This window comes from Mercenaria mercenaria, chromosome 12 (assembly GCF_021730395.1).
Source record: "Mercenaria mercenaria strain notata chromosome 12, MADL_Memer_1, whole genome shotgun sequence".
In the NCBI taxonomy this organism is placed as follows: domain Eukaryota; kingdom Metazoa; phylum Mollusca; class Bivalvia; order Venerida; family Veneridae; genus Mercenaria; species Mercenaria mercenaria.
Window position 1 is genome coordinate 47,008,392 of NC_069372.1, and position 11,055 is coordinate 47,019,446.

The following is an 11,055-nucleotide window of genomic DNA, read 5'->3' on the forward strand; positions in this document are numbered from 1 at the left end:
GTCTTGCGCGCGACACGTTGTTTTACGGTGGTACACATTCATGCCAAGTTATTTGAAAATCCATCCATCAATGACAAAGATATGGACCGGACATGAAAAATGCGGACAGACCGACAGACGGTTCAAAAACTATATGCCTCCCTTCGGGGGCATAAAAACAAGAGGGTCATGATGACCCTATATAGCTCACCTGTTAAACTTGGCCTTGGAATCATCAAGATAAAAAACATTCCGACCAAGTTTCATGAAGATAGGGTCATGAATGTGGCCTCTACAGCGTTAAAAAGCTTTTCCTTTGATTTGAATGGTGACCTAGTTTTTGATGCCACATGACCCAGTTTTAAACTTGGCATGGGAATCATCAAGAAAAACATTCTTACCAAGTTTCATAAAGATAGGATTATAAATATGGCCCATACCACTGGCACCAGATCAGAAAGGAAATGCCTCCGTACGTGTTATACCCTACCCCTAGGTATTCTATAAGAACCATGGTCGTGAACGGGAAAATATACTAACCCGTTTCAATCGCGCATTTCATACCTAAAACACGCAGCTGGGTAAATGTGTACTATGGATATCAAACAAGTGGTAATTTATCTTCCATTGTGTACCAGTCACATTTTTCAATACATCTTATCTTAAAAAAACAACGCGTAGTTTATAGTAATTTCAACATTACACAAAAAACTTGCTTGAACTTCCCTGGTGAAGTTCCGTTCTAGATTACAAAACCATTCTGATTGGCTGTTGTAAAAATGTATGTCAATCGTCATTTTACTACACGTGTCTGCTAAAATGTGAAAATGCAGCAAAATGTGCAAAATGAATAAAATATACAGAACAGATGCAGACCAATGTACGATTTCAAATTAAAGATCATATACAAGATGAATTTCATTCATCATTTCGAGTTTTAGTGTAAAATTGTGATTTTTTAAAAATCTGTTTTTGTTTGTTTACATTTCGCCAAACATGTGCGCACTGCCGTGACCTCTAGACCGGATGTTCATTAGGGAAGTTCAAGCAAGTTTTTTCTGTAACGTTGACGAAAGCATAAAATATGTTGATAATCTCAGCAATATGGAATATTGAGACAATGTGACTGGTGCACGATGGAAGATAAATTATCGCTTGTTCAATATACTAGGTACCCATTCACCGAACTGCGCGTTTAAGTTGAGAAATGTACGATTGAAACGGGTTAGTGCACTTTCCCGTTCATGACCATGGTTCTTATAGAATACCTAGGGGTAGGGTATAACATATACGGAGGCATTTTCTTTCTGATCTGGTGCCAGTGGCCCATACAGTGTTAACAAGCTTTTCCTAAAAGACTTGAGTAGGTGACCCAGTTTTTGACCCCACATGACCCAGTTTCAAACTCGGCCTAGGAATCATCAAGATAAACATTCTGCCCAAGTTTCATGAAGATAGGGTCATAAATGTGGCCTCAAGAGTGTTAACAAGCTTTTCCGTAGACCTGACAGGGTGATCTAGTTTCTGACCCCAGATGACCCAGTTTCGAACTTGGCCTAGGAATCATCAAGTTAAACATTCAGACCAAGTGTCATGAAGATAGGGTCATAAATGTTGCATCAAGGGTGTTAACAAGCTTTTACTTTGATTTGTCCTGGTGACCTAGTTTTTAATCCCACATGACCCAGTTTTGAACTTGACCTAGAGATCACCAAGATAAACATTCTGTGCAAGACTGTATCAAATCAAAGCATAAATGAAACCTCTATATGGCTAAAAAGGCCAAAATAGAAAATTTTGCCCCTGAATGGGCAGTAACTCTAGAACCCATGATGAATCTAATCGGTTTTTGAAAGGAACCGAGATCTTATTGTGACTTGAGTTGTGTGTAAGTGTGGTTAAAATCGAATGTAAAATGACACTTTATTGTGTTCACATGGTAAAATCTAACAAATTTTGGTTCTTTCAGCGGTCAATCAGGGGCCATAACTCCAGACCCTATTATTGGATCTGACAGATTCACCATGGAATCCAAGATATATTGTTGCTAAAGATATTTTACAAGTCTGTATCAAATCAAACCATAAATGAAGTCTCTTTATGGCTGCAAAAGCCAAAATAGCAAATATTGGCCCATAAAGGGGCCATAACTCTGGAACCCATTATGGGATCTGGCCAGTTTTCGAAAGGAACCGAGAAATTATGCCAATACAAGTTGTGTGCAAGTTTGATTAAAATTGATTGCAAAATGTGGTCTCTACCGTGTTCACAAGAAATTGTGAAAAGATGGACGACAGACAAAATGCGATCACAAAAGCTCACCCTGTCACTAAAACAGGTACACAAAAAAAGAAGTCCGGATACTTTTACATGATCATTTGCAGCATATTGAAGTAATACCATTAGTCTTTTTAACAAGAGCTCCACAATGCGGAGCAATGACACTGAAGCGAGCCATCCTAAACATGTGCTCTGCACGTCATCTTGATGTGGTGAACATTTGTGCCAAGTTTCTTGAAAATTCTTCAAGCAGTTCAAGAGTTACAGAGCTGACAAAAAACAAAGTGATATGACTTTTGACCCCTAAGTGTGACCTTGATCTTGAATGAGCTATCCAAAACATGCGCTCTGCACGTCATCTCGATGTGGTGAACATTTGTTTCAAGTTCCTTCGAAATCCTTAAAGGGGTTCAAGAGTTACAGAGCGGACACGAAATTGCTAACGGACCGACAGACACCGGCATCATAACATAATTTATCATGCCATTTCTATAACAACTGCCTGATAAAGCCTGTCTGAGAAAAGCAGCCTTTCTCAGGTAACTGACCTAAGAACACTTTACACTGTGTAAACCTATAATAAAGTCCAAGGACATGAGATTGTAAGAGCCCCGCCTACTTTATTGCCAGACTACTTTCGGTAATATTCAGTAATTTGTGCTCCTATTTAACAAAAAATTAGCAGTTGTTAATAATGGCATGATAATTAGAATAACAGGTTACTGTCTTTCCAGAAAGGGATTTTTCATACTGCAGACCATCTCTAGCCTCATCTGAGAAACCCCTTCTCAAAAGACAATAACCTGTTATTTTCTATACATCCCTTCGGGCGTATAAAAATAACACAACTCACTTTCTCATACAAGAACGTTTCAAAAAAAGAATTACCCTTTTCTAACCAAAAACAATCTGGAAATATTCACATGACCATAAGAATTTTTCAGACTGAAAACATGTTCTGTTACACTTGCTGATGCTGAAACAAAGTACTGCTGTTACAAATGAGAGTATTAGCCTTTCAAAAAAAACTCCAATTTTACTAAAAAGACTTGGGTCTGGAAAAAAGTATGGTCTAGTAGAACTAGTAGAAAATTAAAAGAACAACTGTCCTGTCAGCTTTCTTTTTTGGTCGTTTTAGCAGGCAAAAATTCGAACCCATTCCTCTCTCCAAAAAGTATGTTCCCCGCCCCCCCCACCCCATTTCCCTAAAAAAAACCAGACAAAAGGCTATATACCAATAAAAGAAATTGTTCTTTGTTTCATATAAAATTCAGCTACTTCAGACCAATTTTGTTACAGTTTCTAGATTTTCACTCCGTCGTAGACCTATTTTCAACAAGATATCCATACATTTGCTTCAGAAAAACGAAAAGGAAAAGGGGTGTTGAATAGTATGCAGTGAAATGCAAGTCAACTGAAGTCAGGTACCCTCATATTGCCGCATTTCAGAAAGCAGTCCGCAGAATAAACACCCTACTTTCGTTTTCAAATAAACAACTCGAAAACATGCGAGTATTAGCATGAAACGTGTCCTATTTTATGTAAAATTCATTCCACGAGTGAAATAATGCCCATTTGGCCCCCAATTTACGCGCAAATGCGCGCAAAATGGAAAAATTAGGATCTATTTATTAGGGACTTCTTTCGACTACACCACGGAAGCACATTTTGGACCAAATTACTGCATCATAACCTATAAGAGATATCTTTTTATCAAATTTCATAACATTTTCATCTCTGTTTTCAAGAAAGATGTAATACCAAACATGTTAACAAGTTTCATTTTGAAAATTCGAGATTTTAGAGAAATATAGACATTTAAGTGAGGCCACCCCCTACCCATTTTCTGGGCTAAATTTAAGCTCTATGGTTGCTTCATTATAAATTTTGGTACAAGTTTCACCTGTATGCAATATTTTTCACTTTGATTCTGAAATATAATTCATTCCGTCATGAATATGACTCAAATGGACGCATTTTGTGCATTTTCACACATTCTGGAGACAAATATTGGCCTTTCTATTGCAGAAATTGCTGCCGAAATTTGCGCATCTACTCAAAATATGGTCAAAATTCAAAATTTTTCAAATTTAATGATTATTTTGCATTGAAAACATAATTTTATAACATATACAATCGATTTATGACTATGAAGACTAATTGTGATGTGTTTCGAGAAAAGTCTTATTTCAGCTCTTATAGGCTATATACCAATAAAAGAAATTGTTCTTTGTTTCATATAAAATTCAGCTACTTCAGACCAATTTTGTTACAGTTTCTAGATTTTCACTCCGTCGTAGACCTATTTTCAACAAGATATCCATACATTTGCTTCAAGAAAACGAAAAGAAAAAGGGGTGTTGAATAGTATGCAGTGAAATGCAAGTCAACTGAAGTCAGGTACCCTCATATTGCTGCATTTCAGAAAGCGGTCCGCAGAATAAACACCCTACTTTCGTTTTCAAGTAAACAGCTCGAAAACATGCGAGTATTAGCATGAAACGTGTCCTATTTTATGTAAAATTCATTCCACAAGTGAAATAATGCCCATTTGGCCCCCAATTTACGCGCAAATGCGTGCAAAATGGAAAAATTAGGATCTATTTATTAGGGACTTCTTTCGACTACACCACAGAAGCACATTTTGGACCAAATTACTGCATTATAACCCAAAGCAAAATTTTCCTACAAAAACTGTTAGTACAAATTAAAACATTTAATAAAACACTAAAACACAAGTCTATGATCTTTTTAGCCATTTTCTTATTGAGCGTAACATATTTATGACAAAAACTAACACGCAATGTTCTGCTTATTTGTTGTTACATGGCAATATTCCTCTCCTAACTGGCCCTGCCATCATTCCCTCTAGTACTGGAAAAAGCAATTCCACTAATTCTTCAGGGTCTTTCATGAAGACCGTTTTTAAACAGGACTGCATACTATCAAAAAGCTAACAATAATTGCAATCTGCTGAAAGTGTGGCCTGTTGTAACACATTGTTACATATTTCCTGAAAGAAGTCAACAGAGACATTGCAAAATAACTACTGCGCTATTATCACAACACCGCTCATTTGTGATAATTAGCCCTTAAAAGCATTACTCAAAAGAGTTTAAACATACTTTTCAATTTGTATACCAATGAAGATTTTTATGTTTATTCAAGGAACTTGATATGTTTACCTGTGGGTGCGAGACTGAAGTGACGCGCCTTCAATACCAAACTATTAAACTCCCCGTCCGGCAAATCAACGACCTTTCTTGCTCTGTCCTTGATGTCTTCTAACTAAAAATTAATAAAAATAAATATATCAATACAAAACAGTTCAATATTTATAAGTTTTTACTAGTTTGGACTCGAGTCTTTACAGAAACAAGAGGGCCAAGATGGCCCTAGGTCGCTCACCTAAGAAACACTCCATAACAGTGTAAAACATGTTTGACCTAGTGATTTCATGGAAACAAATATTCTGACCAATTTTCATTAAGATTGGACCAAAAATTGGTCTCTTGTGATAAAACAAGCATTTTCTTAGACATGACCTAGGTTTTGACCCTAGATGACCCATGTTCAAACTCGACCTAGATTTTATCAAGGCAATCATTCTGACCAAAATTCATGAAGATCAACTGAAAAATACAGCCTCTATCACATACAGAAGTTTTTTCTTTGATTTGACCAAGTGACCTAGTTTTTGACCTCAGATGACCCATATTCAAATTCGACCTAGATTTCATTAAGGCAATCAACCTGACCAAATTTCATAAAAATCAATTAAAAAAAACAGTCTCTATCGCATACACAAGATTTTTCTTTAATTTGACCTAGTGACCTAGTTTTTGACCTCAGATAACCCATATTCAAAATTGACCTAGATTTCATCAAGGCAATCATTCTGACCAAATTTCATGAAGATCAATTGAAAAATACATCCTCTATTGCATACACAATGTTTTTCTTCGATTTGACCTAGTGACCTAGTTTTTTACCCCAGATGACCCATTTTCGAACTCGGCCTAGATTTCATCAAGGTAATCATTCTGGCTAAATTTCATGAAGATCAGTTGAAAAATACAGCCTCTATTGCATACACAAGGTTTTTCTTTGATTTGACCTAGTGACCTAGTTTTTGACCCCAGATGACCCATTTTCTAACTTGGTCTAAATTTCATCAAGGTAATCATTCTGACCAAAATTCATGAAGATCAATTGAAAAATACCGCCTCTATCGCATACACAAGGTTTTTCTTTGATTTGACCTAGTGACCTAGTTTTTGACCCGAGATGATCCATTTTCGAACTCGGCCTAAATTTTATCAAGGCAATCATTCTGACCAAAATTCATGAAGATCAATTGAAAAATACAGCCTCTATCGCATACACAAAGTTTTTCTTTGATTTGACCTAGTGACCTAGTTTTTGACCCAAGATGACCCATTTTCGAATTCGTCCTAGATTTCATAAAGGTTATCATTCTGACCAATATTAATGAAGAAGAATTGAAAAATACAGCCTCTATCGCATACACAAGGTTTTTCTTTGATTTGACCTAGTGACCTAGTTTTTGACCCGAGATGACCCATTTTCGAACTCCGCTTAGATTTCATCAAGGTTATCATTCTGACCAATATTCATGAAGATTAATTGAAAAATACCGCCTCTATCGCATACACAAGGTTTTTCTTTGATTTGACCTAGTGACCTAGTTTTTGACCCGAGATGACCCATTTTCGAACTCGGCCTAGATTTCATCAAAGTTATCATTCTGACCAATATTCATGAAGATTAAATGAAAAATACAGCCTCTATCGCATACACAAGGTTTTTCTTTGATTTGACCTAGTGACCTAGTTTTTGACCCGAGATGACCCATTTTCGAACTCGGCCTAGATTTCATCAAGGTTATCATTCTGACCAATATTCATGAAGATTAATTGAAAAATACAGCCTCTATCGCATACACAAGCTAAATGTTGACAGACGACGGACGACAGACGCCGGACATCGAGCGATCAGAAAAACTCACCTGAGCATTGCTCAGGTGAGCTAAAAATAGGTAATCAAAACAATAAAGAGATTCATGTCAATTCTGTAAAATGTCAACTCATTTTTCATGTAACATGGGAGCCTTACTTCAAATAAGTAGACAGTAGCCATTTTAACATGGTTGCCTTACCCAACACTAAGGCTCCCAGGTTTACAGGGTTGATCCAGTCTGTGTTGTTTTTGACTGGTAAACATTTACAAAATTTCTACCTAGTTACACAAAACACACCAAGTCCTTAAATCTACAGACTTAAAAGTAGACTCGTTTTACCTATGCTCGACCAGATTTACAAGTATTTTTCTCGGAACAAATTAAAAACTGACAAGGTTGTGGAAAACGTTTAGTTTCTGAATTGACCTGCTTTTATTGGTAAATTTCGACCCAAGCGTTTGGCTGACACTGATCAGGATAAAATATGGCGCGGTTCATACTATAGGGTGTAAAACACTAAATTTTAAAGTGACATTTTCCTATGCTCGACCAGACCGATTTCTTTTTTCAGAAGTAATTATAAAATCAAACAAACAAATATTTTTATAGTCAAAACTTCATATTTTCTAGTTCTGTTTTCAGATTTTAAAATCAATAAGTTTCAGACTTTCAAACAAGAGATAGAAACACCTACCTGAAAAGCGGGCAAAAGGAACATTGGTAAATGGTGTGTCTGCAGTATCCATCAAGTAATTTAACAAGAAATCAAACTGTTTTAACAATCAAACAAACCTAAAAACTTCAAAAAGTCAAATGTTCATAATCATTTTATCCAACTTGTCTTATGGCGCGGTGAATCTTTTTATCTCAAGCGTCTACATGACGCAACTAATGAAGGCGCCATTTTTGTTTTGACCTTTCGAGAGGTGGGCGTGTTTGTTTACATCTTAAATTTTACTTTCAAGTCTATAGTTTACAGATATAAGCTTATGTCAAATTATCAATAAAGGTTAGAAGACTATAAAATACGTTGTTCCAGTACTCTTCTTAAAGAATTCGGGAAAGACGCATCATTTTCAAGAGGAGATTCACGGTAAGTATTTTCACAGATGCAAAGAATCTGTCGTCTGTAAACAAACAAGCCCCTTAAAGATCTAGATCAAATATGTATGATGTCATAAAAGGATGCTGGGAAGGAAATAAATGAACAAAAACCGTCAGTTCAAAGGTTTATTTCAATAAACATGTACATTTATAAATAGTGGTCGAGCACTTGGCTGGTCGAGCATAGGTAAAATGACTCTATTTCATGAACTGTCCAATTTTTTATAGAATGTCTGTAAATACAAAGAGCTATAAAATAAAAAAATTGGCAACTTGAAAGACATAAAGAGCAAATCTCGCCAACATCAAGTGGTAACTAAATGAGATCTCGTTTTACCAGTGTATGAAACAAACAGCAGAAGTATAAAAATTTGTGTTGTGAAAAACTTTCTATCAGATCATTTGTTTATAATGATAATGGTATTTTTTTAATGTAATTAGTATTTTCTGCACGGGGAAGGAATAAAATTATGATTGGAAGTCTGAGAAATCAACAGTTGTCGTTTGAAAATTGGACCCGATTCAGTTTATTACAGGTCGGCTGTATCATCAGTGTAAAACTTTAATAAGCGTCTGTTGATCTGATCACAAGTGGTCAAGACAGCAAATGCTTCAATAAGGTAACGCATGACATGCGAGATTATTTCCTGTTGCCATTCTGTGTATTTTATATTTCTTTGGTAAAAGCAACAAAATCCTAGACCTGTGTAAGTTTTCTTCTGATATATTAAATCTGTAATTGATGAATAAATAATGCATTTATAAAATAAACCAATAAATATAAATATGCACAACTGTCATGCGGACAGATATGAGAGACACTTCCAAATATTTAACCACATGCTACAAACTTCCGTCCTAGTCAACTTTACAACTGTATCTATGCAGATTCTGCAGCTAAGTGGCAAGGCAAACGCTTGTCGTTGCACATTTTATGTACTTGATCATCAGAAAATAAAAATAGCATCAGTTATATGGTAACAACTGTCTACCACTATGCTTGCTCCTGTACCAGGAAAATAATTCCATTTGTCAAAATAATTTACATTCCAAGTTAAATAGCAAAATATTCACTCAAATATCTAATAACATAACCCTTCATATACAACTATAATTAGGTCTGAATGACGAGATATTACTGGACATGACATACACCATACAGGAATGCAGCATGGTTTGCGAAATTCCAAAACAGGGAGGTGTGTTTTTAGAGTGAATTTCTACCTGGTTGTCAGGTAAATCTTTGGGTATGATGGAGTCGTATATGCTGAAAAACTGTTCTGTATCTTCGTTTTTAATTGCAGAACCTAAAAGGAATGCATATTTTTCAATTTCGGCGACATTATCGCTGTCAAATTCCATTTTGCTTTACAGCCATTTTGAATATCAAGAATCTCCTGTCGCCAAGCAAAAGTAACGTAATTAACGAGAAATGTCGAGACTTGTTACACGGGCACCTGTGTTTAACTTAAAAGCCTAAAATAGTTACCAATTAGATGCGACATGGCCTATACAGATTTTCTTTTCAACCAAACAACGTTTTTTATATACCCCGAAGTTGGGCAAATCAAAATCGCACTGTCCGTCGGTGTCCGTCCGTGCATCCGTGTAAATTTTTGTCCGGGTTGTAACTCTGCCATAGTGCAGCCTATCACCATGTTAGTAAACAAAGAAACAGGTGTTTTTCCTGATCATTTTGAAAAAAAAAAGCCCAAGACACTCCCATTTTTAAGAGAGGACCCCCTGGACAAATCTAACTACAGACCAGTGGGCATACATGTACTTCCCATTCATCTTTTTTTTTTAAAATAGCCCCTATACCTATAGTGACCAAATGTCTTCTTATCTTATTTTGATAACATTTTTGATAATATTTATGTGCTTTTAGAAAGAATCATGAATGTCAAACTACATTAATAAGATTGTTGCTTGAAGACTGGAAATTTGCTTTGGACCGAAATGAATATGTAGCAACCATTTATGGACTTCTCTAAAGCGTTTGACTGCCTTCCTTATGATATATTTTGCTACATAAGTTTTAATGTTATGGGGTATCTGATAAATCTGTAAAACTTTTACAATCATACTTATGAAACGGAAAGCAACAAATTAAAACAGATCAAATTGTAAGTACTTGGGCAGATTTACATAACGGTGTTCCTCAAGGCTTTATCTTAGGTCCCTTACTGCACTGTCTATTGTTTAGTGTATTTATAATTAGCATTTTATTTCAGAGAGGAACAATATGTATATATCTATCTATTTTCCATTCAGTCAAACCCCTCACGATGACATAGACATTGACGCGAATCAACTAACAAAGAGAGAAAAGAATAAAAACATAAAGAAAGAGTATATACAGATTGTATTAAAAATAAGTTAAAAACAGAGCTGTTTTCTAGGGGGACACATGTTCAGCCTGGCATACCGATTTGTTCCAAGAGAGACACTATTCTCAGGAAGAGGCAATAGTGCGAGGGGGATACACGGTTTGCCGTTTTTGGAATTAAGTAGGGTTCTTGGGGAATAGCAACTAAGTTTAATTGGTGATGTTATAGATCATAACCAGTCGTTGGTCAATACGACGTAGGTTAAGTCGCCCCAAGTTTAGTGTGGTCAACATATCGGTTACACTGGAGGTGCTTCCATAGTTTCGCATTGCCCACCGAGCAGCTCGTCTCTGCACAGATTCAATTTGTCCGATACCAACA

At 36.0% G+C, this 11,055-nt stretch overlaps 1 protein-coding gene across 1 annotated transcript in view; it reads right to left on the reverse strand.

Annotated features, from left to right (window-relative positions):
- LOC123533550 (uncharacterized) overlaps positions 1 to 9,765 on the reverse strand; it is a 77,612-nt gene extending 67,847 nt beyond the window's left edge. The window contains exons 1-2 of the mRNA XM_045315215.2: positions 9,569 to 9,765; positions 5,445 to 5,547 (exon numbers count right to left, since the gene is read on the reverse strand). Of these exons, the coding sequence (XP_045171150.2) occupies positions 5,445 to 5,547; positions 9,569 to 9,706 (241 nt within the window). The 5' untranslated portion in view covers positions 9,707 to 9,765. The remainder of the gene's footprint in view (positions 1 to 5,444; positions 5,548 to 9,568) is intronic.
- Positions 9,766 to 11,055: the final 1,290 nt, after the last annotated feature.